Source organism: Dendrobates tinctorius, unplaced genomic scaffold (assembly GCF_039654945.1).
Source record: "Dendrobates tinctorius isolate UK_male_01 unplaced genomic scaffold, ASM3965494v1 ptg000059l, whole genome shotgun sequence".
Classification (NCBI taxonomy): Eukaryota; Metazoa; Chordata; class Amphibia; order Anura; family Dendrobatidae; genus Dendrobates; species Dendrobates tinctorius.
The window spans coordinates 22,385,441-22,411,494 of record NW_027361727.1 but is presented as its reverse complement, the minus strand read 5'-3'; the positions used below and the strand labels follow the sequence as shown (position 1 = coordinate 22,411,494).

At 46.6% G+C, this 26,054-nt stretch overlaps 1 protein-coding gene and 1 long non-coding RNA gene across 2 annotated transcripts in view; both read left to right on the top strand.

Annotated features, from left to right (window-relative positions):
- The window catches only part of LOC141092257 (uncharacterized), a 106,055-nt gene extending 90,565 nt beyond the window's left edge, over positions 1 to 15,490 (top strand). The window contains exons 20-22 of the mRNA XM_073578252.1: positions 12,021 to 12,034; positions 13,954 to 13,963; positions 15,461 to 15,490. Of these exons, the coding sequence (XP_073434353.1) occupies positions 12,021 to 12,034; positions 13,954 to 13,963; positions 15,461 to 15,490 (54 nt within the window). The remainder of the gene's footprint in view (positions 1 to 12,020; positions 12,035 to 13,953; positions 13,964 to 15,460) is intronic.
- Positions 15,491 to 16,115: 625 nt separating this feature from the next.
- Positions 16,116 to 24,790, top strand: LOC141092431 (uncharacterized). The gene is made up of 4 exons (XR_012232794.1): positions 16,116 to 16,199; positions 16,355 to 16,382; positions 19,035 to 19,088; positions 23,454 to 24,790. It is a non-coding gene; the product is annotated as an uncharacterized lncRNA (long non-coding RNA).
- The last annotated feature ends 1,264 nt before the right edge of the window (positions 24,791 to 26,054 follow it).

Here is a 26,054-nt window from a genome sequence, read left to right as displayed (position 1 = left end):
TGTGCAAAACGTTTCTCTCGTTTAGGACAGACAGAAATAATATGCGAGGCATCTCCACAAAAAAACACAGCTTATTACTAGAGTTGAGCGACTTTTGGTTTTTTAGGGTCGCGTTTCGTTTCGTGAAACCCAACTTTTCCAAAAGTCGGGTCGAGCAAGATCGTCCGATTATAGGGAAAAGTCGGGGTCGTCCCGAAACACGAAACCCAATGTAAGTCAATGGGGAATAAAAGTCGGCAGTGAGAGGAGGACAGGAAACACACCTACAGTGCCCATTTGAATGCCAAAAGCATCAATTCTTCTTTCTTAAGCTTGTCAACCTTAATTAACTTCATAATACAAGTTACGCACTGAAAAATGGGGGTTATTTGGCTAAAGTTGTGGGGGAGGAGGGCTGGCTGCAGGTTTTCATGTGCCCTGGGCGAAAGAGCGCCCCTTTAACACATACCACAACTCATCATGCTCCGATACGGCAGAGAAATAGCGGTATAGTACAATGAAAAATACCTCACTTTTTACATCTCATGACGAGGCCCATCTATTTCTCCATACAGAATCATTGGTCCCATATAATGTTTGAAACAGTATATGATGAGCTCCACATAATGCTACAGTATATGTTGGTCCCCATGGATGAAGCTCCACTGTCTTATGGGCCCAAATAATGCTCCAAACATAATGGGCCCCATTTCTAATGCTCTAGTGTATAATAGGCCCTGTAAATGCTGCTCCAGTGTCTGATGTCCACCTTTGGAATGTTCCAGTGTATGGTGGGCCCCATCTATCATTCTCCAGAGTATAGTGCTCCCTAAAAATTGCTGTCCCAACATTGAAAACAATCAAATAAGTCTCCTCGCTAGGGAATCCCTGTACTTGTCTGGACAGGTGCTGTAGCTTGCTTAACAGCTCGCCAGCCGTTCTCACGCCCAGTATGGATTACACGTGATTGCGCAAAGGTGAGAAAGGGTACCGTATCCCCAGATAACACGTATGGATAGCGTACACATTCAAAATATATGTCTCAGGAGGCAGGCTCAGACGGTGTTAGGCCCAGTATGGATTGCACGTGATTGCACAAAGGTTAGAAAGGGTACCGTATCCCTGGATAACATGTATGGATAGCGTACACATTCAAAATATATGTCTATACAGCATGAGGCAGGCTCAGACGGTGTTAGGCCCAGTATGGATTGCACGTGATTGCACAAAGGTTAGAAAGGGTACCGTATCCCTGGATAACATGTATGGATAGCGTACACATTCAAAATATATGTCTATACAGCATGAGGCAGGCTCAGACGGTGTTAGGCCCAGTATGGATTGCACGTGATTGCACAAAGGTTAGAAAGGGTACCGTATCCCTGGATAACATGTATGGATAGCGTACACATTCAAAATATATGTCTCAGGAGGCAGGCTCAGACGGTGTTAGGCCCAGTATGGATTGCACGTGATTGCATAAAGGTTAGAAAGGGTACCGTATCCCTGGATAACATGTATGGATAGCGTACACATTCAAAATATATGTCTATACAGCATGAGGCAGGCTCAGACGGTGTTAGGCCCAGTATGGATTGCACGTGATTGCACAAAGGTTAGAAAGGGTACCGTATCCCTGGATAACATGTATGGATAGCGTACACATTCAAAATATATGTCTATACAGCATGAGGCAGGCTCAGACGGTGTTAGGCCCAGTATGGATTGCACGTGATTGCACAAAGGTTAGAAAGGGTCCGTATCCCCGGATAACATGTATGGATAGCGTACACATTCAAAATATATGTCTCAGGAGGCAGGCTCAGACGGTGTTAGGCCCAGTATGGATTGCACGTGATTGCACAAAGGTTAGAAAGGGTACCGTATCCCCGGATAACATGTATGGATAGCGTACACATTCAAAATATATGTCTCAGGAGGCAGGCTCAGACGGTGTTAGGCCCAGTAAGGATTGCACGTGATTGCACAAAGGTTAGAAAGGGTACCGTATCCCTGGATAACATGTATGGATAGCGTACACATTCAAAATATATGTCTCAGGAGGCAGGCTCAGACGGTGTTAGGCCCAGTATGGATTGCACGTGATTGCACAAAGGTTAGAAAGGGTACTGTATCCCTGGATAACATGTATGGATAGCGTACACATTCAAAATATATGTCTATACAGCATGAGGCAGGCTCAGACGGTGTTAGGCCCAGTATGGATTGCACGTGATTGCACAAAGGTTAGAAAGGGTACCGTATCCCTGGATAACATGTATGGATAGCGTACACATTCAAAATATATGTCTATACAGCATGAGGCAGGCTCAGACGGTGTTAGGCCCAGTATGGATTGCACGTGATTGCACAAAGGTTAGAAAGGGTACCGTATCCCTGGATAACATGTATGGATAGCGTACACATTCAAAATATATGTCTCAGGAGGCAGGCTCAGACGGTGTTAGGCCCAGTATGGATTGCACGTGATTGCACAAAGGTTAGAAAGGGTACCGTATCCCTGGATAACATGTATGGATAGCGTACACATTCAAAATATATGTCTATACAGCATGAGGCAGGCTCAGACGGTGTTAGGCCCAGTATGGATTGCACGTGATTGCACAAAGGTTAGAAAGGGTACCGTATCCCCGGATAACATGTATGGATAGCGTACACATTCAAAATATATGTCTCAGGAGGCAGGCTCAGACGGTGTTAGGCCCAGTATGGATTGCACGTGATTGCACAAAGGTTAGAAAGGGTACCGTATCCCTGGATAACATGTATGGATAGCGTACACATTCAAAATATATGTCTCAGGAGGCAGGCTCAGACGGTGTCAGGCACAGTATGGATTTGACGGCCCAGATTACATAGCGGAGGAGCAGGGAGAGGTAAAGATTGCAAATGTTGGGGCCCTACCCAAGCAAGGGGGGCCCACTTGTGGGCGTCGGTACTGGCACTGGGCCCCTCATAGTACAGCGGTGTGTCTGACGGCGGGTGTGCACCACCACCGTCAGAGACACTTGATTGCACTATGAGGGACCCTGTGCCAGTGCCCGCGCCCAAGAGTCGGCCTACCCACCTGTCCAGGGCAACGGCACTCGCACGGTGTCGTGCGGTAGGTGGTGACCCCGGCCATGGGGGGGGAGGCAGCACAGTTAGGGAGTTTTAGAAAGTGGCATATGTTGATGTTGGACATTCAGCTGATGCAAAAGGCGAAATAGGTGAAGTACCAGGAAGAGGTGGACCAAAGCAAGCCATTTTTCTGTCACCCTATGTGTCATCAGGGGAAGGTGGGACAAAATCCTTGGAAACCCATGCGTGGTTCATTTTAATGAAGGTTAGATCATCCACATTTTGGGTTGACAGACGGGTCCTTTTTTCTGTCAGGATTGATCCAGCTGCACTGAAGACTCTTTCCGATAGCACACTTGCAGCTGGGCAAGCGAGCTCCTGTAAGGCATATTGGGCCAATTCAGGCCAGGTGTCCAGTTTAGCGGCCCAATAGTCAAAGGGGAATGACCTGTGTGGGAGGACATCGATATGGGAGGAAAAGTAGTTTGTAACCATAGTTGACAACTGCTGTCTCCTGTCACTTTCCATCGATGCAGTATTACCAGTTGTGTGAGCGGTATTTGAAAAATCAGTCCACAACATTGTCATGAAACCCCTGTCTCCAACGCCACTTCTGCTGTGTGCACCACGAACACCTCTGCCAAGCTGCCCCCGGCCCGTACGGCTCGTGTGAGAACCATCACCGCTGCTGTGTGCTGGGAATGCCTCAAGCAACCGATTTACCAGAGTTGCTTGTTTATTAGCCAATATTAGGTCAAGGTTCTCCTGTGGCATGATGTTTTGTAATTTGCCTTTATAGCGTGGATCCAGGATGCTGGCCAACCAGTAGTCGTCATCGTTCATCATTTTGGCAATGCGGGGGTCCCTTTTTAGGATCCGCAAGGCATAATCTGACATGTGGGCCAATGTTCCCGGTGTCAATGATGCACTGCGAGTGCTGGTTGGAGGAGCACTTTCTGGCAAATCCACATCCCTCCAGTCACGCACAAACCCTGTACCAGACCTTGCCACGCCAACATTTTCACTTGCCCCACGAGATGCATCCTCCTCCCCTAAGTAATCATCCCCATCATCCTCCTCCTCCTCCTCCTCTTCTTCCTCCACCTCGTCCAGGAGAGGTCCCTGAGCAGACAATGGCTGAATGTCATCAAGTATTCCCTCCTCCTCTTCCTCCTCATCAACATTGGCTGCAGACGCCTGCTCCTTAAGGTGCGTCAAAGTTTGCATGAGCAGACGCATAAGTGGGATGCTCATGCTTAGGATGGCGTCGTCTGCGCTTACCAGCCGTGTGCATTCCTCAAAACACTGAAGGACTTTACAAAGGTCTTTCAGCTTCGACCACTGCACACCTGTCAACTCCATGTCTGCTCTCAAAGTGCCTGGCCGTGTATCCTCCCACAAATGCATTATGGCCTGCCTCTGCTTGCACAGCCGCTCCACCATGTGCAGGGTGGAGTTCCACCTTGTTGCAATGTCGATAATGAGGCGGTGGTTGGGAAGGTGGAGCAATCGCTGCAGCTTCTGCATACGAACGGAGTGTACAGGTGACCGGTGGATGTGCGCGCACAGTCTTCGCACCTTCTGGAGCAGGGCTGTTAACTCCGGATAATTTTTGAGGAAGCACTGCACCACCAGGTTCAAGGTGTGAGCCAAGCAAGGTATGTGGCTGAGTTTTGAAAGGGCTATGGCTGCCACAAAATTACGGCCGTTATCACTAACTACCTTGCCTGCCTCAAGATGTACACTGCCCAGCCATGACTCAGTTTGTCGCTTCAAGTACTCGGCCAGCACCTCGGCGGGGTGTCTGTCGCCCAAACACATCATCTGCAACACAGCCTGCTGACGCTTTCCACTAGCTGCTCGATAGGGGGATACATCGTGTGCAACAGTGGCAGCTGCAGATGGAGTGCTCGTACGACTGCGCTCTGTGGACGAGCTTTCGCTTCTGGAGGAGGAGGAGGAGGAGGAGGGTCGAACGCCTACAGCCAACTGTTTCCTATACCGTGGGCTAGGCAGCACTGTCCCACCACCGCTGTCCCCTGTGGACCCTGCATCCACCACATTAACCCAGTGCGCAGTGATGGACACGTAACGGCCCTGGCCATGCCGACTGGACCATGCATCAGTTGTGAGGTGCACCTTTCCGCTCACTGACTGCTTGAGTGCATGGACAATGCGGTCTTTCACATGATGGTGGAGGGCTGGTATGGCTTTGCGAGAGAAGAAGTGGCGACTGGGTAGGTCATAGCGTGGTACTGCATAGGCCATGAGTTCGCGGAAAGCTGTGCTTTCCACCAACCGAAAGGGCATCATCTCAAACGAGATTAGTTTGGCAATGTGGGCGTTCAAACCCAGTGTACGCGGATGAGAGACTGAGTACTTTCTTGACCTACTCATAGTGTCTGGGAGGGTGAGCTGGACTTGAGAGCTGCATATGGTGGAAGTAGCGGTGGACAGGGCGGACTGAGAGAGGGTTGATGATGGTGATGGAGTTGGTGTTCTTTCTGATGGCCTAGAATCAGTCTTTCATTGATATAACAGTGGGATTCCCTGACTGCTGTGGTCTTGCAACGACACCTCAACATTTGCTGCTGTGCTAACCGGTGGGCTTACAGTGGGGGAAACAATGTAGCGTTGCTGACTACCTTCGTTGTGATCAGTTGCACATGTGGCACTTGAGGTTTGGTGTTGTGTCCACGCTTGCAAGTGCATGCTGGTTAAATGTCTAAGCATGCAACTGGTATTCAAATTTTTCAGATTTTTCCCTCGGCTAAAGGTCTTTGCGCACTTCTTACAGATAACCTTGGCCTGATCATGAGGATTTTGTTCAAAAAAGTGCCACACTGCACTCTTCCTACTTTGGCAGACATTTTGCGGCCTAGCACGCTGTGATCTTTTGACCCTCTGGACAAGCTGTCCAGCAACTCTTTTGATGTTTGGAACCTGTCTTTGGAGTGCTCCGGGCCTGCCAGATAACAGCTGTTGCGATGTCGATGTCTGCTGTGGATGCTCCTCATCTGAGCTATTGGAAGCAGCACCCTCTTCCCCCAATGGATGCCAATCTGGGTCAACAACTGGGTCATCCATCACCTCCTCTTCTATGTCATGTGCACCTTCCTCTGTGTCACCATGTATGGTGGTATAGTGTGCGGGAAGGGGCACCTGAGTCTCATCAGGGTCAGAATCTGGCTCTGTACACTGCGAGGACAATGTAGTGCTCTGAGTGAATGTACCAGCAGAATCATCCATCAGCGGCTGTGCATCAGTGCACTCCATGTCAGATTCATCTTGGCCTGGGTAATTCACCATTTCACTTGATAATCCAGGCATGGTATGTGAAAACAGCTCCATGGAGTAATCAGTAGTATGGCCTGCGTCATCCTTCAATCTTGGTTGGGGTGAAGGACACAAGGAAAGGTGTGGTTCATGAACATGAGCCTCCAATGACGACTCAGTGCTTTTACTTTTTACAACTGAAGAAGAGGAGGCGATAGAGCTGGAGGCTGAGTCAGCAATGTAAGACAAAACTTTTTCCTGATGCTCTGGCTTTAAAAGCGGTTTGCCAACTCCTAGAAAACTAAGCGTTCGAGGCCTTATGTAGCCAGACGATGACGCAGGGTCAGCACCTCCTGCATTCGGTCCTATTTTGCTCTTGCCACTACCATCAGATCCACCACCAACACCATCATTACCAGCTGCCAACCCCCGCCCAATTCCACGGCCTCTTCCACCAGCCTTCCTCATTTTTGGTAGAAATGTAGACAAAATCCAACAAACTATATAGTAATGTAAAACAAGGTACAAGGTGTCTATAGGACAGGGGAGATTTTGAATTTCTGCACACACTTTTGGACACTGGACACTTTTGGATTGTGTGAGGCCCACTGATATCTGAGCGCTATGTGACAGGCTCGATGGCACAGCTGTGACAAAAGTGACTAGAGGATAAGGGAGATTTTGAATCTCTGCACACACTTTTGGACACTGGACACTTTTGGATTGTGTGAGGCCCACTGATATCTGAGCGCTATGTGACAGGTTCGATGGCACAGCTGTGACAAAAGTGACTAGAGGATAAGGGAGATTTTGAATCTCTGCACACACTTTTGGACACTGGACACTTTTGGATTGTGTGAGGCCCACTGATATCTGAGCGCTATGTGACAGGCTCGATGGCACAGCTGTGACAAAAGTGACTAGAGGATAAGGGAGATTTTGAATCTCTGCACACACTTTTGGACACTGGACACTTTTGGATTGTGTGAGGCCCAATGAATATCTGAGCGCTATGTGACAGGCTCGATGGCACAGCTGTGACAAAAGTGACTAGAGGATAAGGGAGATTTTGAATTTCTGCACACACTTGTGGACAGTGGACACTTTTGGATTGTGTGAGGCCCACTGATATCTGAGCGCTATGTGACAGGCTCGATGGCACAGCTGTGACAAAAGTGACTAGAGGATAAGGGAGATTTTGAATCTCTGCACACACTTTTGGACAGTGGACACTTTTGGATTGTGTGAGGCCTACTGATATCTGAGCGCTATGTGACAGGCTCGATGGCACAGCTGTGACAAAAGTGACTAGAGGATAAGGGAGATTTTGAATCTCTGCACACACTTTTGGACACTGGACACTTTTGGATTGTGTGAGGCCCACTGATATCTGAGCGCTATGTGACAGGCTCGATGGTACAGCTGTGACAAAAGTGACTAGAGGATAAGGGAGATTTTGAATCTCTGCACACACTTTTGGACACTGGACACTTTTGGATTGTGTGAGGCCCACTGATATCTGAGCGCTATGTGACAGGCTCGATGGCACAGCTGTGACAAAAGTGACTAGAGGATAAGGGAGATTTTGAATCTCTGCACACACTTTTGGACACTGGACACTTTTGGATTGTGTGAGGCCCACTGATATCTGAGCGCTATGTGACAGGCTCGATGGCACAGCTGTGACAAAAGTGACTAGAGGATAAGGGAGATTTTGAATTTCTGCACACACTTGTGGACACTGGACACTTTTGGATTGTGTGAGGCCCAATGAATATCTGAGCGCTATGTGACAGGCTCGATGGCACAGCTGTGACAAAAGTGACTAGAGGATAAGGGAGATTTTGAATTTCTGCACACACTTGTGGACAGTGGACACTTTTGGATTGTGTGAGGCCCACTGATATCTGAGCGCTATGTGACAGGCTCGATGGCACAGCTGTGACAAAAGTGACTAGAGGATAAGGGAGATTTTGAATCTATGCACACACTTTTGGACACTGGACACTTTTGGATTGTGTGAGGCCCACTGATATCTGAGCGCTATGTGACAGGCTCGATGGCACAGCTGTGACAAAAGTGACTAGAGGATAAGGGAGATTTTGAATTTCTGCACACACTTGTGGACACTGGACACTTTTGGATTGTGTGAGGCCCAATGAATATCTGAGCGCTATGTGACAGGCTCGATGGCACAGCTGTGACAAAAGTGACTAGAGGATAAGGGAGATTTTGAATTTCTGCACACACTTGTGGACAGTGGACACTTTTGGATTGTGTGAGGCCCACTGATATCTGAGCGCTATGTGACAGGCTCGATGGCACAGCTGTGACAAAAGTGACTAGAGGATAAGGGAGATTGGATTGCTTTTAAAAAAGCAGTTTGCGGAGCAGTGGGTAAACAGCAATGCAGGAATGTCAGGAAGCCTTAGAAGGCAGCCCAACAACCAACACCACTGATACACCACTATATAGCCTCCCCTTGCACTGCACACACAGTGACTGGTGTGTTGTGCAGGCCAAATCGCTAGCAGCAGAAGCAGTTTTTTGTCTTCTTCCCTGCCTAACGCTCTCCCTACAGAATCAGTAGCAACCTCTCCCTATACTAAGATCGGCAGAAGTAAGATGGCGGTCGGCGTGCACGCCCTTTTATACCCCCTGTGACGCCCACCAAAGCAAGCCAATCACTTGCATGCCCTTCTGAAAGATGGTGGTGACCCGTGCCTATGTCATCACGTTGCCCACAGTGTCCGTGGATCCTGATTGGCTGAAAAAGAGCGCAAAACAAACTTTTGAAACGCGACTTTGGCGCGTAAGTCGCCGACCTCGTGGCCGACCTCATCCTAGGGTCGGGTTTCGTTTCATGAAACCCGACTTTGCCAAAAGTCGGCGACTTTTGAATTTTTTCGACCCGTTTCCCTCAACTCTACTTATTACGCCTTCTGAACTCCTGACGTTGCTCCCTGGACAAAACTCTATCACATTGCATAGGTTCAGACACTTGTTCAACAGGTGGCAACACCTCTCGTGCAGTCCTGCATTCACGTAAACGCCGATCAACCTGAATGGCTAATGACATAGAATCGTCAAGGCCAGAGGGAACAGGAAATCCCACCATAGTATCTTTTACGGCTTCTGACAAACCCTTCCGAAAGAGAGCTGCCAAGGCATTATCATTTCAGGTAGTAAGGACAGCCCACTTTCGGAATTTTTGACAGTACAATTCTGCAGAATCTCGACCCTGGCTCAATGCCAACAGGGTCTTTTCAGCCTGATCAATAGCATTAGGTTCGTCATACAACAACCCTAAGGCTTGAAAAAATGCGTTCACATTAGTCAGAATAGGATCATCTGGTTTCAAAGAAAACGCCCAATCCTGGGGATCGCCACGCAGCAAAGAGATGACAATTTTAACCTGCTGCGCGGAGCTCCCTGACGAGTTAGGCTTCAAGGCAAAAAATAATTTACAATTATTTTTGAAATTCAAAAATTTAGACCGATCCCCAAAAACACATCAGGAGTAGGGATCTTTGGTTCAGCAGCATGTGAATGAGCAAGGTAGGCGGAAATTCCCCGCACTTCCGCAGCGAGCTGCTCCACACGATCAGACAATTGCTTTATCTCCATTGAGAGAAAAAAAGATTCCCCCTACGGCCTCAGAGATATAGAGGAAAAAATATACACACTTTTTATTTTTTTTTTTACAATTCTTTCCTGCTATTGAGTACCCTAGGATCTGCGGTATGGCGGGTGATTCTGTTATGAATGAGTCACCGTAGGAGGCAAAAACAGAATTACTAGCTAAGTCCAGAAAACCAGAGAAGTTGGCAGCTATCGGATTGCAGACCCCTGAACCTAACAACAACAACTAGCAGTAGCCATGGGGGGTTCCTACGGTGCCCTAGACCCCTCGATCACAGCCGGAGAACTACATAGCCTAAAGACAGAAAGGGAAATCTAAACTGCCCCAGAGCAGACCCCAAAGCAATAGGCAGCCCCAACATATAATGATGGTGAAGCAAGATGAAAAAACACTCACACAGATAGAAAGATAGGCTGAGCAAATGATGGGGCCCAAGCTAACTAAATAGTACAGAACAGAAAAGCTGCTGTCTGCAATCCGCCAAAACCCTCTCAAAAACAAGAGCCAACAGACTGATAGGGAAAAAAGCCCTGAAGACGCTAGGCTTCAAAAAGACTATATCAGTACTCAGGTATTATCTGAAGACAGAACAAAAAGGAATTCAGCTCACCCAGCAGGGAAAGGCAGAAATCCAGAAAAACAAGGCAAAACAAAACCAAAACACAAATGCAAAAAGTAGAGCAGAAAACTTAGCTTTTGAGGAGCAGGAATCAGACTGGTCTCCAAGAATCCCTCAGAGTAGTCACCCGCAAGGCAGAAGGGCGTCGGCTGCCTTATATCCAGTCAGCAATCCCAGTCACCCAGTCATCATCATTCTGTTCATGTGCTTTGTAATCAGCCTCACTACCTTCCTTCACCAGAAGAGGGAGTTCATCAAACCTCAATGGTGAAGGGGAAAATGAACTCACAACAACTCACATTTTGTTTGCAGGCCTCTGCTTTCTCCAGATCCTCAACATCAGGAACTGCCGTACACACATTACAGGGCATAAAATTCATTATATGATAAAGAACTTTACTTAACTATCCATTTTCATCATAATGACACATACAGTATTAGGCACAAACTCGTTCTGATGTCCACTGTTTGCTCGCCCTGAGCTCTCTTTTCCTGATCTGACATCCCTAGTCCTTCTCCACAGCTTCTAAGAGTCCCATCCCAACTAACCTTATGCGGTTCCCTGTCCGACTTCCTCTACTAGGAAGATATTGAGGCTAACTTCTCAGTACCTCCATTGGACCATAGGCCCTGGATGTTCCAGGAATGTGCGCTCTGACTTTATGGATGATGTTCTCTTGCTGCTGAGCAGCCAGTGCTCCTCATGCAGTCAGGACTTCCAACTACTATCTCTCCGTCTAATCTCTCACTGCAACTCTGACTGATGTTAAATAGGAAGTGATTAACTCACCCTGCTCCTCCCACATTGGAGCTGTTCTCTGAACAATTAACTGTGTCATAATAACTGGCTTTAATCACTTCCTGATTCAATTATGCCCACAACTGGACTGTTTAAAGTCCTAGCTTACATCTAATACTAATCCTACATCTTATGTCCTGTACTTTCCTTGTATCTGACACATCAGACATTATGCATTTATCAGAACATATATTATAGCATTACATTAATTATGCAGCTTGGTGCCTATAAGGTTCTATGCAATATAAAACACTTTTTTGTAAACACAGGTTACAACCGTTTTACACACAAGGGGAGTCATATGACCTTTCCGATCACGCTCTTACACGCTCAGGCGCACTCCTAAGGCATCTTTTATGCCATTAGTGGGGTCTCATAAAAACCCCAAATCGCCACCAATCTGGTCAGAATTAAAAGGCCTAAAAAAATCTATCCAAATTTTACTTAGTAATATTTTACTTTTTAATTTTTTGTAAGTTTTAACTTTCGATGTGAGTCTGAAAAAAGTGAACAATTATTTATGTCAATATATAATTCAGAACAGGTATTGTAAGGACACAAATCTAGCGCTTGTTATTTGCTCCACAATTCTCATTCAATTTTTCTGAATCATTTTTTTGCAGGTTCGAATTCCCAGGTAAGACACGTGAACCTTTCTGCTTACAAGTAAATTTAAGGGAAACTGTCATGTCCAGAAATGCTGTTAATCTGCAGGTAGGTAGAGTTAAAAAATCCTGCCTGGGTGTCTTACTGAAGCAACAGCTACAGAGAGAAAATGAAACTATATTATCCCTGTGGCTCCTTGCTTCCAGTCATCAGGGAGGTGCAGGGAGTAGTTACAGCCATTTCTCAATACACAGTGATCAAGTAAGTTATCACTCCTCTGCAAATTGTTTGACAGCCTTCTGTATGTCTGTAGGGAAGAGGACTGACCTATGGACCTGTCTGAAGGGGAACAGTGAATATAAAATGTGCCGTAAATATCTTGGAAGTGAATTTGTATACACATGTGGGGAGACAGCTAGAAACAGTGAAAGATGGTGAAGTACTGGGTTTGGCCACTAGGGGGAGACAAAGAACAGCAGGTAAAGGAGACGGTGCAGTACTAAGGTTTGGCCACTAGAGGGAGACCGAAGAAAACAGGGAAAGGACTTAACAGCAGCTAATGCTAGAGAAACCGCAAAGTCATGGTGGGCAGAGTTATGGGGACTCAAGAGGGGAATTCCCAGTCAGGGGAATAAAAAGGGAGAGAGAGTTCCAGAAGAAAGCCAGTCCAGGCGGAGGAGCTCAACGGAGGAAGAGACGGAAAGAGGAAGAGCCCCGGAAGAGACGTGGAAGGAGAAACAGTCAGGGGTGTGGCCATGACAGGATAGCCGCAGGACAGAGGAAGCCCGGGGGTACCAGACGGACGGACTCGGACAGGTGAAGCGCTGTGGAGGTAGGCCTAGGGCAGCCACAGCTATAGAACCGCGAGGGACGTCACTGTAAAGGAAAGAAGGAAGGTGAAAGGTACCTGGGCCTGTATGTACGGAGGCTGCCATGTTGCTGTGGTCGTCAGGAGGACGGCCAATAAAGAGGACCTGTTGAACACACATCGGTTTCTGTCTCCAGTCTGTTCGCAGCGAAAAAGGGACCACCCCCAGTCGGCGCACGTACTACCCGTCCACGCTGCAAGACAGGTTGGCAATCAAAGTGTCGGGGAAGTCATTACAGCCTGCGAAGGCGTAACAGGTAATGATAATAACCGCTCCTGCACATCCCCAATGGCTGGAAGTGAGCAGCTGCAGGGAGACTGTATGTTCAATTTTTTCCTCCAATAAGACATCCATGCAAGATTATAGATTAATCTCACATCTGCAGGTAAATACCATTTCTGGACATGGGACATGACAGGTTCCCTTTAAAATGTATTACAAGTTTTTCTTACACTTAACACATAATTTAGAACAGATATTGGGATCTCTCACCATTTCCTTTCAATTTCGGTTGCGATTTTTTTTTTTAACAAAAGGCGTAAAAATGGTTCATTATTTAGTTCAGCGAAATTCTGTTTTGATATTCGAATGCTACTCATAGTGGAAACGTGTCCTTGCTGGTCTCAACAATTGACAGAATTAAAATCCAAAGGAGATCCAATAATGACGGGAGGTAGGAGGAGGTTCTCAGGACTCCCGTCTGATCACTGACATGGCTGATTGACCGCATCCTAAGAGTCGATTTGCAGCAACTCTAATAGGCTATCAGTACCAAAATGCCAGAAATCTGATTAGTAGTTAGGAAACTGTCCAAGAAGTTACAGTTGTGCAACCTAAAAATTACATTATAGGAGCTCAGATAAGCTGTAGGGTTTTGTCAACTGGTTCCAAAAAGGGTCAGAATTATGAACTCAGCTGTGGACTTTAACATCCGGTATCAGCAGAAGATATGTAGACCTTGACGTTCACCAGTAAATGTTGTGTGTGTCTGAGTTTGTGAAGCTGTTGCTTGTGGTTTTTAATGGAAATGTCACTGCCTGATAATAATGTTTTATGTCTTTGTTTTATTATCTTTCTCTAGGAGTGTGAAGGTAAGACGACACTTCTGAATCCGTGGAAGATAGATCCGCTGACTTTCGTCAGGTTCCTCCGACAATATAATGACTATTTTTGCTAGTTGACCCCAATAGCTGTAAAGCAGGTAAACGGATGCAGTAACGCAGAGGCGCAGAGCAAGAGTTAACAAGAGTGCGATTTAATTAACAATCATGAACTCCTCGCACGCAGGGAGACCGACACTGCGTCTTCAGGCTTCCCCGCCCAACACACTGTCCCGCTTCTTGCGGACGGTCACCAGTTTTGCCCGCTGAGCCCCTAGTCCATTGAACTGCAGAGCCGAAGAGTGAAGCTCTGAACAAGTCTCTACTGTGTGTGCTTTTCTGTGCACCTACCAATATCTGCATTCCCGCACCGCAATGCTGCACTTGGTGCCCTACTCTCAGCACACCAGTTGGTACCTGGATAGCCACACCGCGATGCTTCCCTCAGTGCCCGTCTCTCTGCACACTCTCTGGTACCCGGGAGTCCCCACTGCGCCCGTCCTGGGTCTCTGCTCTGCAGTCTGTCTCTCTCTGCGGCGCACAGCAGGTCCCTGCGCTCTCTTCCCTTCGGCGGGAACACTCTGCCTTTTCCCACACTCGACTCTCCCTCTTCCTCTCGCTTACCACGCCCCTTCTCACTAGGGCATGGGTCATGTCCGACTCCCATTTCCTTCCCCGCGCAACACCGGACCCGGTGTCTCATAGGTACCCACAGCCTGGTCTCCTTCCTTACATAGCCATCCAACAAGGTTGTACTGAGTTATAATTGGAAATGACCATTACTAGCTTCTTTATGGCCAATGTTAGGGTCACCAGGTGAAGAGGATCCTCCAAGGTTCAGGTGGGCATACTGGTCACAAGCATCATCTGTATAGCAATCATGTGAGGCACACAAGACACGAAAAGCTGGGATACTGTAAATCGCAGGCAGTGGACGTACAGCAGACTATGGACAGGAAGCTGCGATGCTGGAAGCCGAAGGCAGGTGGGAAACGTCCAGGAGACTGCAAGCAGGCAGATGGAAACCACAGGCAGACAGAAGATGTCCAGAAGACTGTAGACAGGCAGCAGAGCAGGTCAAGATGCTTAGAGCAACTCAGAGTTATTAGGAGCACTGAAGTCTTAATTCCAAGACACAGAGGTGTGCCTTGGTGAGCCTTTTATAGGCCCGGGCAGGTGGTCACATAGGATCACGCCAGGCCATCTGTAAACTCCGACGTGGAACACCACAGAGTATAGTGAACTGGGGTGAGGGAGCAAAGAACAGATCCGGTACTGATGCTTAACAGCCAAATTATTGTCCTGGGCATTGGATCATGCAAAAATAGTCAGGCTACATCTACATGTGCCAGCTGTATTACGTCCGTGTCCCATCAAGTAGACTGTCTAAACTTTTATTTACTCATTGAGTCTTAATATAGGATGAGAGAAAAACGCATAAAACTGAAGTACAAAGTCTGTTTTCCGTGTTCCATCTGTTTTACACAGATCCCCATAGGTTTTAATGGCCAAGTCTGATCCACAAAATGAATGAGACATACTCTGAGTCAGACATGCACCCTTTTTTGTGTATGGATGCAGTGAATGACAGTTCTGCTGTCCAATCTAGGACGGGTGTGCTGAGCTGTCAGTATGGTGATGGACAGCTCAGCCGTCCAATCTGATGATGGGGCGTGCTGAGCTGTCAGTGTCTTTAGTGACAGGTTAGGGCCCAGATGTGTTGGGGCTTTGTCCATGTGTCTTCTGTGTAATTACTTGGCTATTTAGCCAGCTCTATGCCTTGGATTACTGCCAATTGTAGCTTTGCTCAAGAGGTGTGTGTGCTCCTGGACTTGTACTATAATCTTTGTTGCTTGACCTTGGATTTGTCTTTGACCTTGCGTTTGCCTAGCCCTTTTGTCGTGATCCGCTACCTTCTTAGAATTCTGAAACCAGACAGTGCCCTGACTATGCCTTTGTCTCACCCCTCTGTCTATGATGTACCCTCCTGGCTTTTGACCTCAGACTTCTTGACTACCCAGCCTCACGGCTTGTCCGTGAGTAGTAACCAGCATCACACTTCTGTGCAGCAGCCTGATCCAATGTTAGACCTGTGTATAATGTTAGTATTGGCTTGTGTCGTGTTTTACTTGTTTTGTGTTTCACAAGAAGTTACCGTTGTTGCGATCTCTTTCATTTACAGAAGGAATACCTCTACCTTCTTTAAACCTCTATTTAAAACGATCAGGTATGTTGGTCAATGTTCATTTTACTTACTGTAATCCCAGTTTGCATTACATTTTTGCTCTGTTGGAGCTGAATAATTATTAACACTGCATTTCTAATTATGAATCTGTTTTCTCTCGACAATTTTTAATAAACTTAACTTTTTACTTTTCGTAGAATTCTGCAAAGCTTGTAAGAAGCATTGGTAAGTGATTCCAACAACCTAAAATTCATGATAGTCACAGAAAATTAGATCAGTTGTGGCTAACATTTTAGATGTTTGTAGATAAAAATAAAATGTTCTGATCCTCTTTATGATCAGGTCGCGGCTTTGTCATTACTGAGTTTACCATTTTGTCCAAAGAAATCTAGAGTATACAGCCATAGGTTACATGGAACAGCCTTAGGCCAGTGGATTTTCTCATATGTTATCAATACCATGGATGGTAAGAAGAACAAGCTAAGCAATTTTGGAGAAAATCAAGCCAGACATGTCACTCGAAGCAAGGATCACCAAGCTACGACTTGCCTACAATGGACACATCATACAAAGACAGCAATCACTGGAGAAGGACATCATGGTCGGAAGAATATAAGGAACAAGGCAAAGAGGAAGATCAGCTACCCAATAAGTTGATACCAACAAGATAGTGGCGTAAAAGGCCCTGGCGGATCTATCTAGGCTTCACAAGATCCATATTCCTACAGACCATGCATCCATCAACATGCAATGACTCGAGACTGAGCCGAAGGCCGTTAAATAAATAAAATAATGACCGTGTGTCATCAGTGATTTGGATCCAATTTTCATTCAATTTTTTCCATTTTAGTTTCAAAAAGTTTTTTTCTCTTATGCAAAAAAAGTTAGAGGTTTCTAAGGCTTCTTCCATCAAACAAACAGTAAAAAAAACAGACAACACACAGATTGCAGATAGATGGCAACCGAGTGCTGACCATTTTCTAAGAGGATCCATAAATTCACAATGACAAATTTGATCCGTAACGTGGATCAAAATCGGGTATGTCTCCTCATTTTGGTGCCAACCTCTCACTGCGTAAAAATACAAACATGTGAAGGGACCCAAAGAAGATAGTAGGTACAAGTTCTATCCGAGAAAACCAGGGGTAGAACTCGTACGAGAAAAACTGACGTCTGGGTGAGCCCTAAATCACACATTCTGTGAGACTTATGTGGCGCTCCTGAGGCTCAGTCACCACAGAGGTACTGCACCTCCTCCTGAGGTGTGGTATCCCACCATCCAGGTAAGGTGGAGAATCCTGACCACGCTCCAACACCTGCACCCCACACCACAAAGTAGTGTAGCAAAGCACCTTTGGCGGCTCCCTGCTTGGAGTATAGCAAAGCACCCATTGGTGGCTCCCTGCTTGGAACACGAAACATGCTGGGAGGTGGGTGGAGTTAGATGACATTTCTAGGAGCGGGAAGAGTTTAAGTTAGTCAGTCAGTTGTTGGTTGGAGAGAGAAGAAGATCCCTAGAGAGAGGGATAGATGGATGGAAGTGCTGCAGCAGATCCCAGTGACCTGGGTCTGCTGGCACGGGAAAGGGAGAAAGAGAGCAACATAGACTGAAAGCCTGACTCTGCATAGAAAGAAAGGTTTAGTACGGAATGTGAGGAGTGAAAGAGAACAGAGGACGTGGGTGAGAAGAGAACCCTTCCTAGAAGTTCTAAGCGCAAGGCCGGGGCCCGGTCCCCGAGGTCGTATGGATACTAATGGTCCTGCAGCAGACACCGGAGGAATAGAAGTAGTGACCACTTTATTCCCACACAAGACTTGGGGGCACAACAGCAACTGGATAGTGAGCCGGGACTAGGTAGCAAGGAGTCCCCTAAGCAGGCTACAGCTGTCTGCCGTTCAAGTAGAGTTCATATGAACGTCAGACGAGAGGAACTCCAGTGTAACTCAGTACTAGGAGTACTTCACCTAAAGGCGCTATAAGAGGAGACGTTCAGAAAAGCACAAGTTGGCAGAGTGTTGGAAAGGAGTGCTTCATCTTGCCTGGAGGTTGACTAAGCCCCAGACCCGGAGGACACGGCGCTGAAGCAGGCACCTGTTTGTACACAGACTGTGAGTAAAGCTTTGGAACTACATGCTCTGGTGTCCTCCACTTATTCCTACATCAACCTGCCCGGCACTGCTACATCCCCTGCGCCTGACACTATACCACCTAAGTGTCACCATACCTACTCTGCCTGGGACTACAGCCCTGCCTGTGGAGGGCTATACCATCACTGCTGCACCACACCATCTGTCCCAGAGGATCTGTCTGCAGCGTTGGCCTAACATCTACATTGCCGAACACCACAGGTGGCGTCACGACTTATTCATTGACACTGAACATTTACAATGGGCGCCCAGGGCCACGGGCCGGGCCACAGCTACCTTGACAACTCCCATTGAGATCCACCTGGCCCGGTACCGAGTACCCCACAGCCCTGGGTGTGAGGGCATCCCACTTGTCTTCAACTTACTGTAATGCAACTATTTTAGAGCTCTGATTTGGCTATAAAAAATGGCAAGATAAATTACAGCTGGAATTACCAAAGCAAAAAAAAAACGCAGCATAAGTCTGAGATTTTAGAGATCTCCATAAACATCATGGGCCCAGCTTCATTGTAGTCATAAGGATTTTTTTTTCATTATTTTTAATTATTATAATTATAATGATATTATTTTTTACAAATTGTAATCCACGGGGCTATACCCTGTGCCATGAAATATTTTTAAATGTGAATATGTTTTTATTTTTTTCTGTGTTTCGCATTCTTCCATTTGGATATTATAAGTTGTGCTAAAATAATAATAGTTTAATGCAGGTTCCTCTTTTTGTTACAGTCATTCTAAAACATAAGAAAGGAGTCTAAGAGTGGAGCTACTGCAGCAGTTTGGGTACGCGTGCATTGGTTTTATTTCCTTTTTTTTATCATCTTTAGCTGATTACTTATTATCTTTGGTTTTTAGAGAAATTTGGACTCTCTGCAAACATCACAGCTCAGATCTGAGAGTGCTGAGACCATCAACTACCAGACATATTTATCAATTTATTGTCCACATCTGTACAACAATCAGGATAGGCCGAGGTGTACAATTATGGGGCACATAGCAAAAGTTCATATTGCCCACATCCCTCCTCCATTTTGCCCCCCTCCCAAAAAATAATTAAAATAAGTTTGGTGGCTTCAGGGAACATTGGCGCAGTGACATGTTTTGAAGCATGTGCACAGAAATAGTGAAGCCCCTTAGTGTTCTCACACACTATGATAACTCTTTCAGGGTATGACTCCCCCAAAAATACCCCCACACACATTATGATACCTCACAGTCAATCCTCCCATGTAATTTGCTCCTACCGTGCACAATATTATGACCCCATAGCAACCCCCAACAGTATGTTGACCCCACTGTTTCTCCCCCAGTATTATGGCCCCACAGCCCCCCTCCAGTATTACAACCCTTGTCACCCCCTATAGTATGAGGGTCCCACAGCCCCTGATATAGTATGACTATGTGAGGGGAGCCAGGGCCGTAGTCGTGGCTGACATATGCATCAGATGTTCCCTTTGTGGCATACCTTTTATTACACCTTCTGCACCATCAGGGTCTCATCTGGTCTGCTGGAGCTCTGCTGCTGGCCTTGTTATACAAAAAGAGACAGAGTCCAGTTCCAACTCAACAATAAAGAATTTACTTGCATCAGTATGCAGTATGTCCATTTCAGTTACAGCCATATCATAAGGTTCCACACAGTATGCATCCTTCACTTTCCCTATGTCTTCCCACTTTCCTCCCAGGGTGTGACCCGTTCGGTACCACAGCATCTCCCTTGACCAGCTTCACTAGCTGTATGAGTTCCCCTGTCCGTTTCACCCAAGACATAAGCGCATCTGCCCATGTAGTTAGCTGCCACATCCTGGTGCTGCCCTGCATCGTTTTCCTGCCGCAACTTTCAGCCACTATCAGGCCCTGGACAAACTGGGCTCTTCACCTGTGAGCATTGCGGGGTCACTATGCTGTCCCGGGCTCTAAGCCCTACAGGACTGTTTGGACTCCCTGGCCATACTCATTATAATGAGGAAATGCTCCTGGCTTACCCACAGTTGGCTCCTCCTAAGTTAACTATGTACACTAATGTACCCCCATCTAGTGTCCACATTGAGGTACTTCACTTATGGAGCGCTTACTAGGGCCTGCAGAGTACTCAGTAACGGGCCGTTCACTCCATAAAGGGGATGTCGCGGTGGCAGTGACCCGGTCCGTGGCCCCGGGCGTCCATGAAAAAATGGTGTAAATGAAACTAAAGGAAAAGGGGATTTTTAAAGGGGAAATATTCGTGACGCCACCTGTGGTTTCTGGTCAGAGGTGACCAGCGCTGCAGAGCAGATCCTCTGGGACTGGTGGTGAGGCAGCAGAGTTGATATAGCCCTCCACAGGCAAAGCTTTGTGCCAGGGCAGTTATAATAGAAAAGATGTAGTACTTGGCAAGGGATGTAGCAGGGCTCAGTGGGTGTTCAGTGATGATAGATGTAACATACAGTAGTTGGATAGGTGACACAGGAATAATTAGAGGACACAGCTGGGTGCAGTTACTAAGCTTTACTCACAGTTCTGGCTGCAGCACAGATGCCCGCTTGGTGCCGTGTCCTCCAGGTGAGATGTCCAACAAACTCCCAGGTAGATAGAGATACACCTTTTCAGGACTCCTCTCAGTGTGTGCCTTTCCTGGCTGTCTTACTGTGCTGGTTTCTCGCCTCTCCTGCCCAACACCTCACAGTCAGTGTCCCAGACCAGCAGCCACGGACCTTGTCGGGTAACGTTTTCTCTGTGTTCCCTTGCTCCTGGCTGCCTTTCCGGCGAAGATAACTGTGGCTTGTGCCGAGACACCTACAGGTGCCTCTGCCACCGGCTTTCCAGCTGAGTCTGGTGATCACTCCTCTAGGCTAGGGGGCCGGTACCCCACTGCGACCTGGTCTCTCCACTACTGGATCGGGCCCCATGGGTGGCATCCGCACTTCCCATTCCCCCTGAGATCTCTTCTACCTTCCCTCTGGGAGCTTCTTTCTGTCTGTTTCCTTCAACTTTCCAGGGAGCTGCTAGTCAGCACATCTACTCCCTTTCACTTCCTCCTGATGTTCTCCTTCTGCAGCTCCTTCTGACAGGGAGCTGCTTCACCACACTCTTTCCACTTTCACTTTCCCCTCATGTCTGACTCACTCTGCACTGTCTTTCCTGCTCTCCTCCTGTTACACCCCACCCACCTCCCAACACCCTTTCCTACCCAGCATAATTCCATAATTGTGTTCAACGGTTTCTGCATCTTAGGGAGTGACTAGTGTAAGGGGTAGCGCATCCAGCACCAGACCCCTTCCCCCTAAGCTCACTGCCACTATAGGTGGTTATACCCCAAGCAAACTGTGTGTTCATAAACCAGGAGAGTAACACAGAAGGAGGTCACTCTTTTATTTTACATGTTTCTATATTTCATTACTTAAAAAGTTATATACTGTAAAGTGGCCGAGAGGGGTAGTCATGTCTGAGCTGCTGTCCCGTTACGCACTGGCACTTTACAGAAAAGCCGTGTCCCATTCCCAGTGTGCTGTAAGGTGTGGGGTGCATCACACTCACTTGTAGGCCGCAGGCCTCCACTGTCTTCACGAGCCGCCGCACACAATTCAGGGGACACCAAGTTCATTTCAACAAACAGAAGCTTAATGGACAGTTCAAGTTCATCACATTGTGACATTTGGTATAAGGCACCACACTGATTATTCCTTAATTTCTTATCGGAAACACATCATCAGTTCTACCCCTTATATCTCCTGTACTATCTCTACGCTCACTGGCTCCGTCAGACCCAATGATTTCCTGTCCGGTCCAACAGTACACACGAGATCCATTACCTTCCCTTCACATGGTTCCACGTCCATCTTCCCCTGTGCGCCAGAGGATACGGTGTGCCCATTAGCCCCTAAGCTAATTGAGCTCCTGACATTATGAAATGTCTGCCCAGGATTCTGGTACGGTCTCGCACTGCCTTGACTGATCTGATAGGTACATGCTGGCCATAGCAGCCTTGAACTTGACCTTGTTACTGTGCTTCACTATCTGAGTCACTCCCAGGAAGTCCTTGCTTTTTATTAACATCACCCTTCCCACTGTGGGCTAGCCCCAAACATTAACAGTATTTTACCTTACACCTTTAGCTAACTGCAGTTACTATCCTATAGCAGTATATACTAAGCCAGTTGTCCTTATCTTATTTCCTATCCTTATACTTTTCACCATATGTCCTATACCTGCCATGTACTATGCATGTTACACTTCACATTAGTATATTAACAGTACTTATAGTAAATATATTATAAAAAAACACTAGAGCTGGGCAAAAGATATTGTATCAAAGTAATGTAAGTGATATGTAATGAAGAAATGTCAATAGATAGATTATAGAATGCCAGGATTTATAAAGGAAACACCTTATCATACAAAAACACCCAAAATAACAGACAATGGTGAAAGTTATGTAAGTATACGGCTACTTTCACACTAGCGTTTTTTTGCGCTGCGCTACGTGCGCAGTCCAAACGCATACAAAAAGCGCATCAAGCGTTTTGCATGCGTTTGCTTATTTTATGCGCATGCGTTTTAACCAGTTTGTAGCCACATTGACTCTTAACACGCATGCGATTTTAAACGCTGACGTGCGCACGCCAGCCTTCCCATAGACTGTAATGTGATATTTTGCGCATTCCGTGCGCTTTTGTGCGCATACTTTTTTTTTGACACAGGTTGGGCACACAAAAAATGCAACAGGGTGCGTCCGGCGTGCATAGGCGCACACTGCAAAAAACCGCATGCGCACAAAAACGCATACAAACGCTTACAAACGCTAGACAATGCGCACCCATGTTAAACATAGGGGCGCATTGCGCATGTATGCGCACGCAGCACAGCGCAAAAAACCCCCAGTGTGAAACCAGCCTAACATAAGCATAGCTGGACCTGCATCTACCGAACAGGTGATGTATCTTTTAGGCTGTTTATTCTCTTTTTATGACCACGCATACTGTATACATTGTGAGTATTGTGTTTTTGTAGGTTACCGCCCATATTTTAATATTGTTACAGTTTGATACATTCTATTGACTCCTTTGAGGGAGCAGCCAATTCTCCGTCTCTCCTTCCAACGCCGGTGACTTTTTATGTCTCTGTGGACATATACGGTACGTTAATTTCCCTATTTAATGTCTCTTACAGAATCTTTCGTGGCGTCGCTCCAAAATGCTTCAGCTCCACCTGCAGCCACTCGTAAAATCAGCATCGCCGAATCCAAACAACCAGGCATCAATAGTCACAGCTGAATGATTTCCCATGTAACACACCCCTACCTTCACCTACATGCAGCAGAGCTCATTTTGCTACTTAACAAATGCTGTGTCCTACAGCAGTGGCAGGTGTAGGGCTTCACCCATAGAAGCAATCACAGTGCCCAAACCATGCAGTTAAAGGGGTATTACAGTTTAAAGGGGTTGTCCTCCTTTCACTTATTCTTAGCTTGTAGACTCACTGATGTGTAAAATAACAATATGAGCTTTACTTACTCTCCCACGGTTCAGTGCTGCCTCTCTGCCACTACTCCACTCTTTATTGATGATCGGCTGTAGCAGTGACATCATGCCATCAGCGCTGCAGTCAGTCAATAGCTTGTGCCTTCTACATCATCTGAACCACCGATCTCAGTGATTGGCTTAAGTGCCGTCACTGCTGCAGCCGATCAATGAAGTCCAGAGAAGTGGTGGAGATGGAGAGGCAGCACCGGACGTGAGGAGGGCGAATAAAAATCAGATTGTTATTTGATACATCAGTGAGCCATTGGGATTAAAATTAATTGAAAGGGGACAATCCCTTTAAACCAACCAATGGATTAGTGATAAATTGTTGTGGATCTGACTTCCAGGAGTCCCCCCATTGCCAAAACAGGGGTCCCATTACTTCTCCATCCATCAGCCACAAGATCACAGCAGCGCTCGACTATCTTGGTCAGTGTCAGTGATTTTCAAGGCGCCTAAGCAGCCAGCGCTCCAGTCATCTCCTGCCGGTGATCTTTCTTATTATACCAGATGGATGAGTGATAATTTGTTTAAACCAAAATACCCCCTTTCAATGGCAACTTCAGCCCTGCTTTTTTTTTTGTAGTTGACTGTAGAGTTCTCCTTTATTTGACACTTATTTCATAGACCAGGTACCATCTTCTATATGCCACCTGTTTGCAGGACTACAAGTCCCAACATAATTAATTGCAGCCAATCACAACTAAACTGGAGAACCCATTTGTTCCTCGGATGATCTATGCTCAGGCTGCTACAGTGATATCAGAGCTTCCTGCTGCTCCATATAACACATTCAGCCAACTGTCTGAGCCGTGAAGAGGACCCAAGACCGACCCTGCACAATTCAACATCATAAGAATCGAATCATTCATAACCCCCGTCATCCACTGACACAAAGCTTTGCACATAAGATTGATCCACAAAGTGCACGTTGTAACCAATGCTGTGTAAGACGTCTCAATAATAAATAATTACAGAACTTGACATCTGTTATCTGCCGACGTTCCAGGCTAAAGGGGGGAAAAAAGGATTTGGAATAAATTATTTTACAGCTCCGTCTTCTGCGGATTATTATGAATGATACATAATTAGGTGCAGCTTTCCAGAAAAGTCGTCGAGTGACTCCCGGGAATTGTTCTTTTTTTATTCTTTCCTAAACCGTTTGAGCAATAAATTTACAAATGTAAAAACTTTATAGATAGAAATCTTTGTATTCTGCCAGGAGTCAACTCATTATTACTCTCTAAATCAGGGATGGGGAACCTCAGGCCCCAGGGCCATTTACGGCCCTCGATGACCTTTTATCAGGCCCTCGGGCAGATTCTCAGGGACTGCATTCTTGGGCAGGGAGCTGTATTTTGATTGCCACAAGCTCATTAATTTCTTCTTGCTCTGTTAGCACACACACCAATGTTCACTAATGAACACTGAAGGGCATGCAATGAAAGATTACGTCCTGACACCAGTGCCAGAGTCAGGATGTAACTTGTGGGTGGAGTTTGTACGGCCCCCGAAGGATGGTATAAATATCCAAATGGCCTTTGGCAGAAAAATGATTCCCCACCCCTGATCTAAAAGCTGTATTCAATGAATGTGAAGGGATGAACTACAAGGCCCAGGAAGGATCCAGGCTCTGAGTATATGACTTGGACCATACTGTGACTTTTTGTGGTGCTACTGATTGATTTTAAAGAAGATGTCCAGGACTTGGCTATGGATGACTTATTCTTAGGCTCGGTTTATAATAGCTGTTAAATGACCGCCAGACGGATACATGTTTTTCAATTTGTGGTTATTTAGTAGCCTGCTTAGATGACTGCACCGCAAATGGGTGTGACTCACTGGGTAATTATACAGTGCATCCTAAAGACACGCCCCAGAGGATCTTGTGAGCCACTAGAAACGCCCCAGAGGATCCTGTGAGACACACCTCTTTAGTACAGACTATAAAAAGTAGCATTCAATAAAAAGGCTCAAATCTCTGGAGCCATTTCGAAGATTTCATAAGAATAAAATAACAAGTAGCTCAAAGGAGGAGTGGGTTGCCCTCCCAGGGCCGTGGGGTACTCGGTACCGGGCCAGTGTCAAGGGGAAATGTGTCACAGCAGCGGTGACCCGGTCCGTAGCCCTGGGCGCCCAAATCAATGGTGGAATGTGATGTAGTTTAAGTGGAATGGAATAATTCGTGACGCCACCTGTGGTGTTTGGCAAGTAAGATGTTAAGCCAACGCTGCATGCAGATCCACTG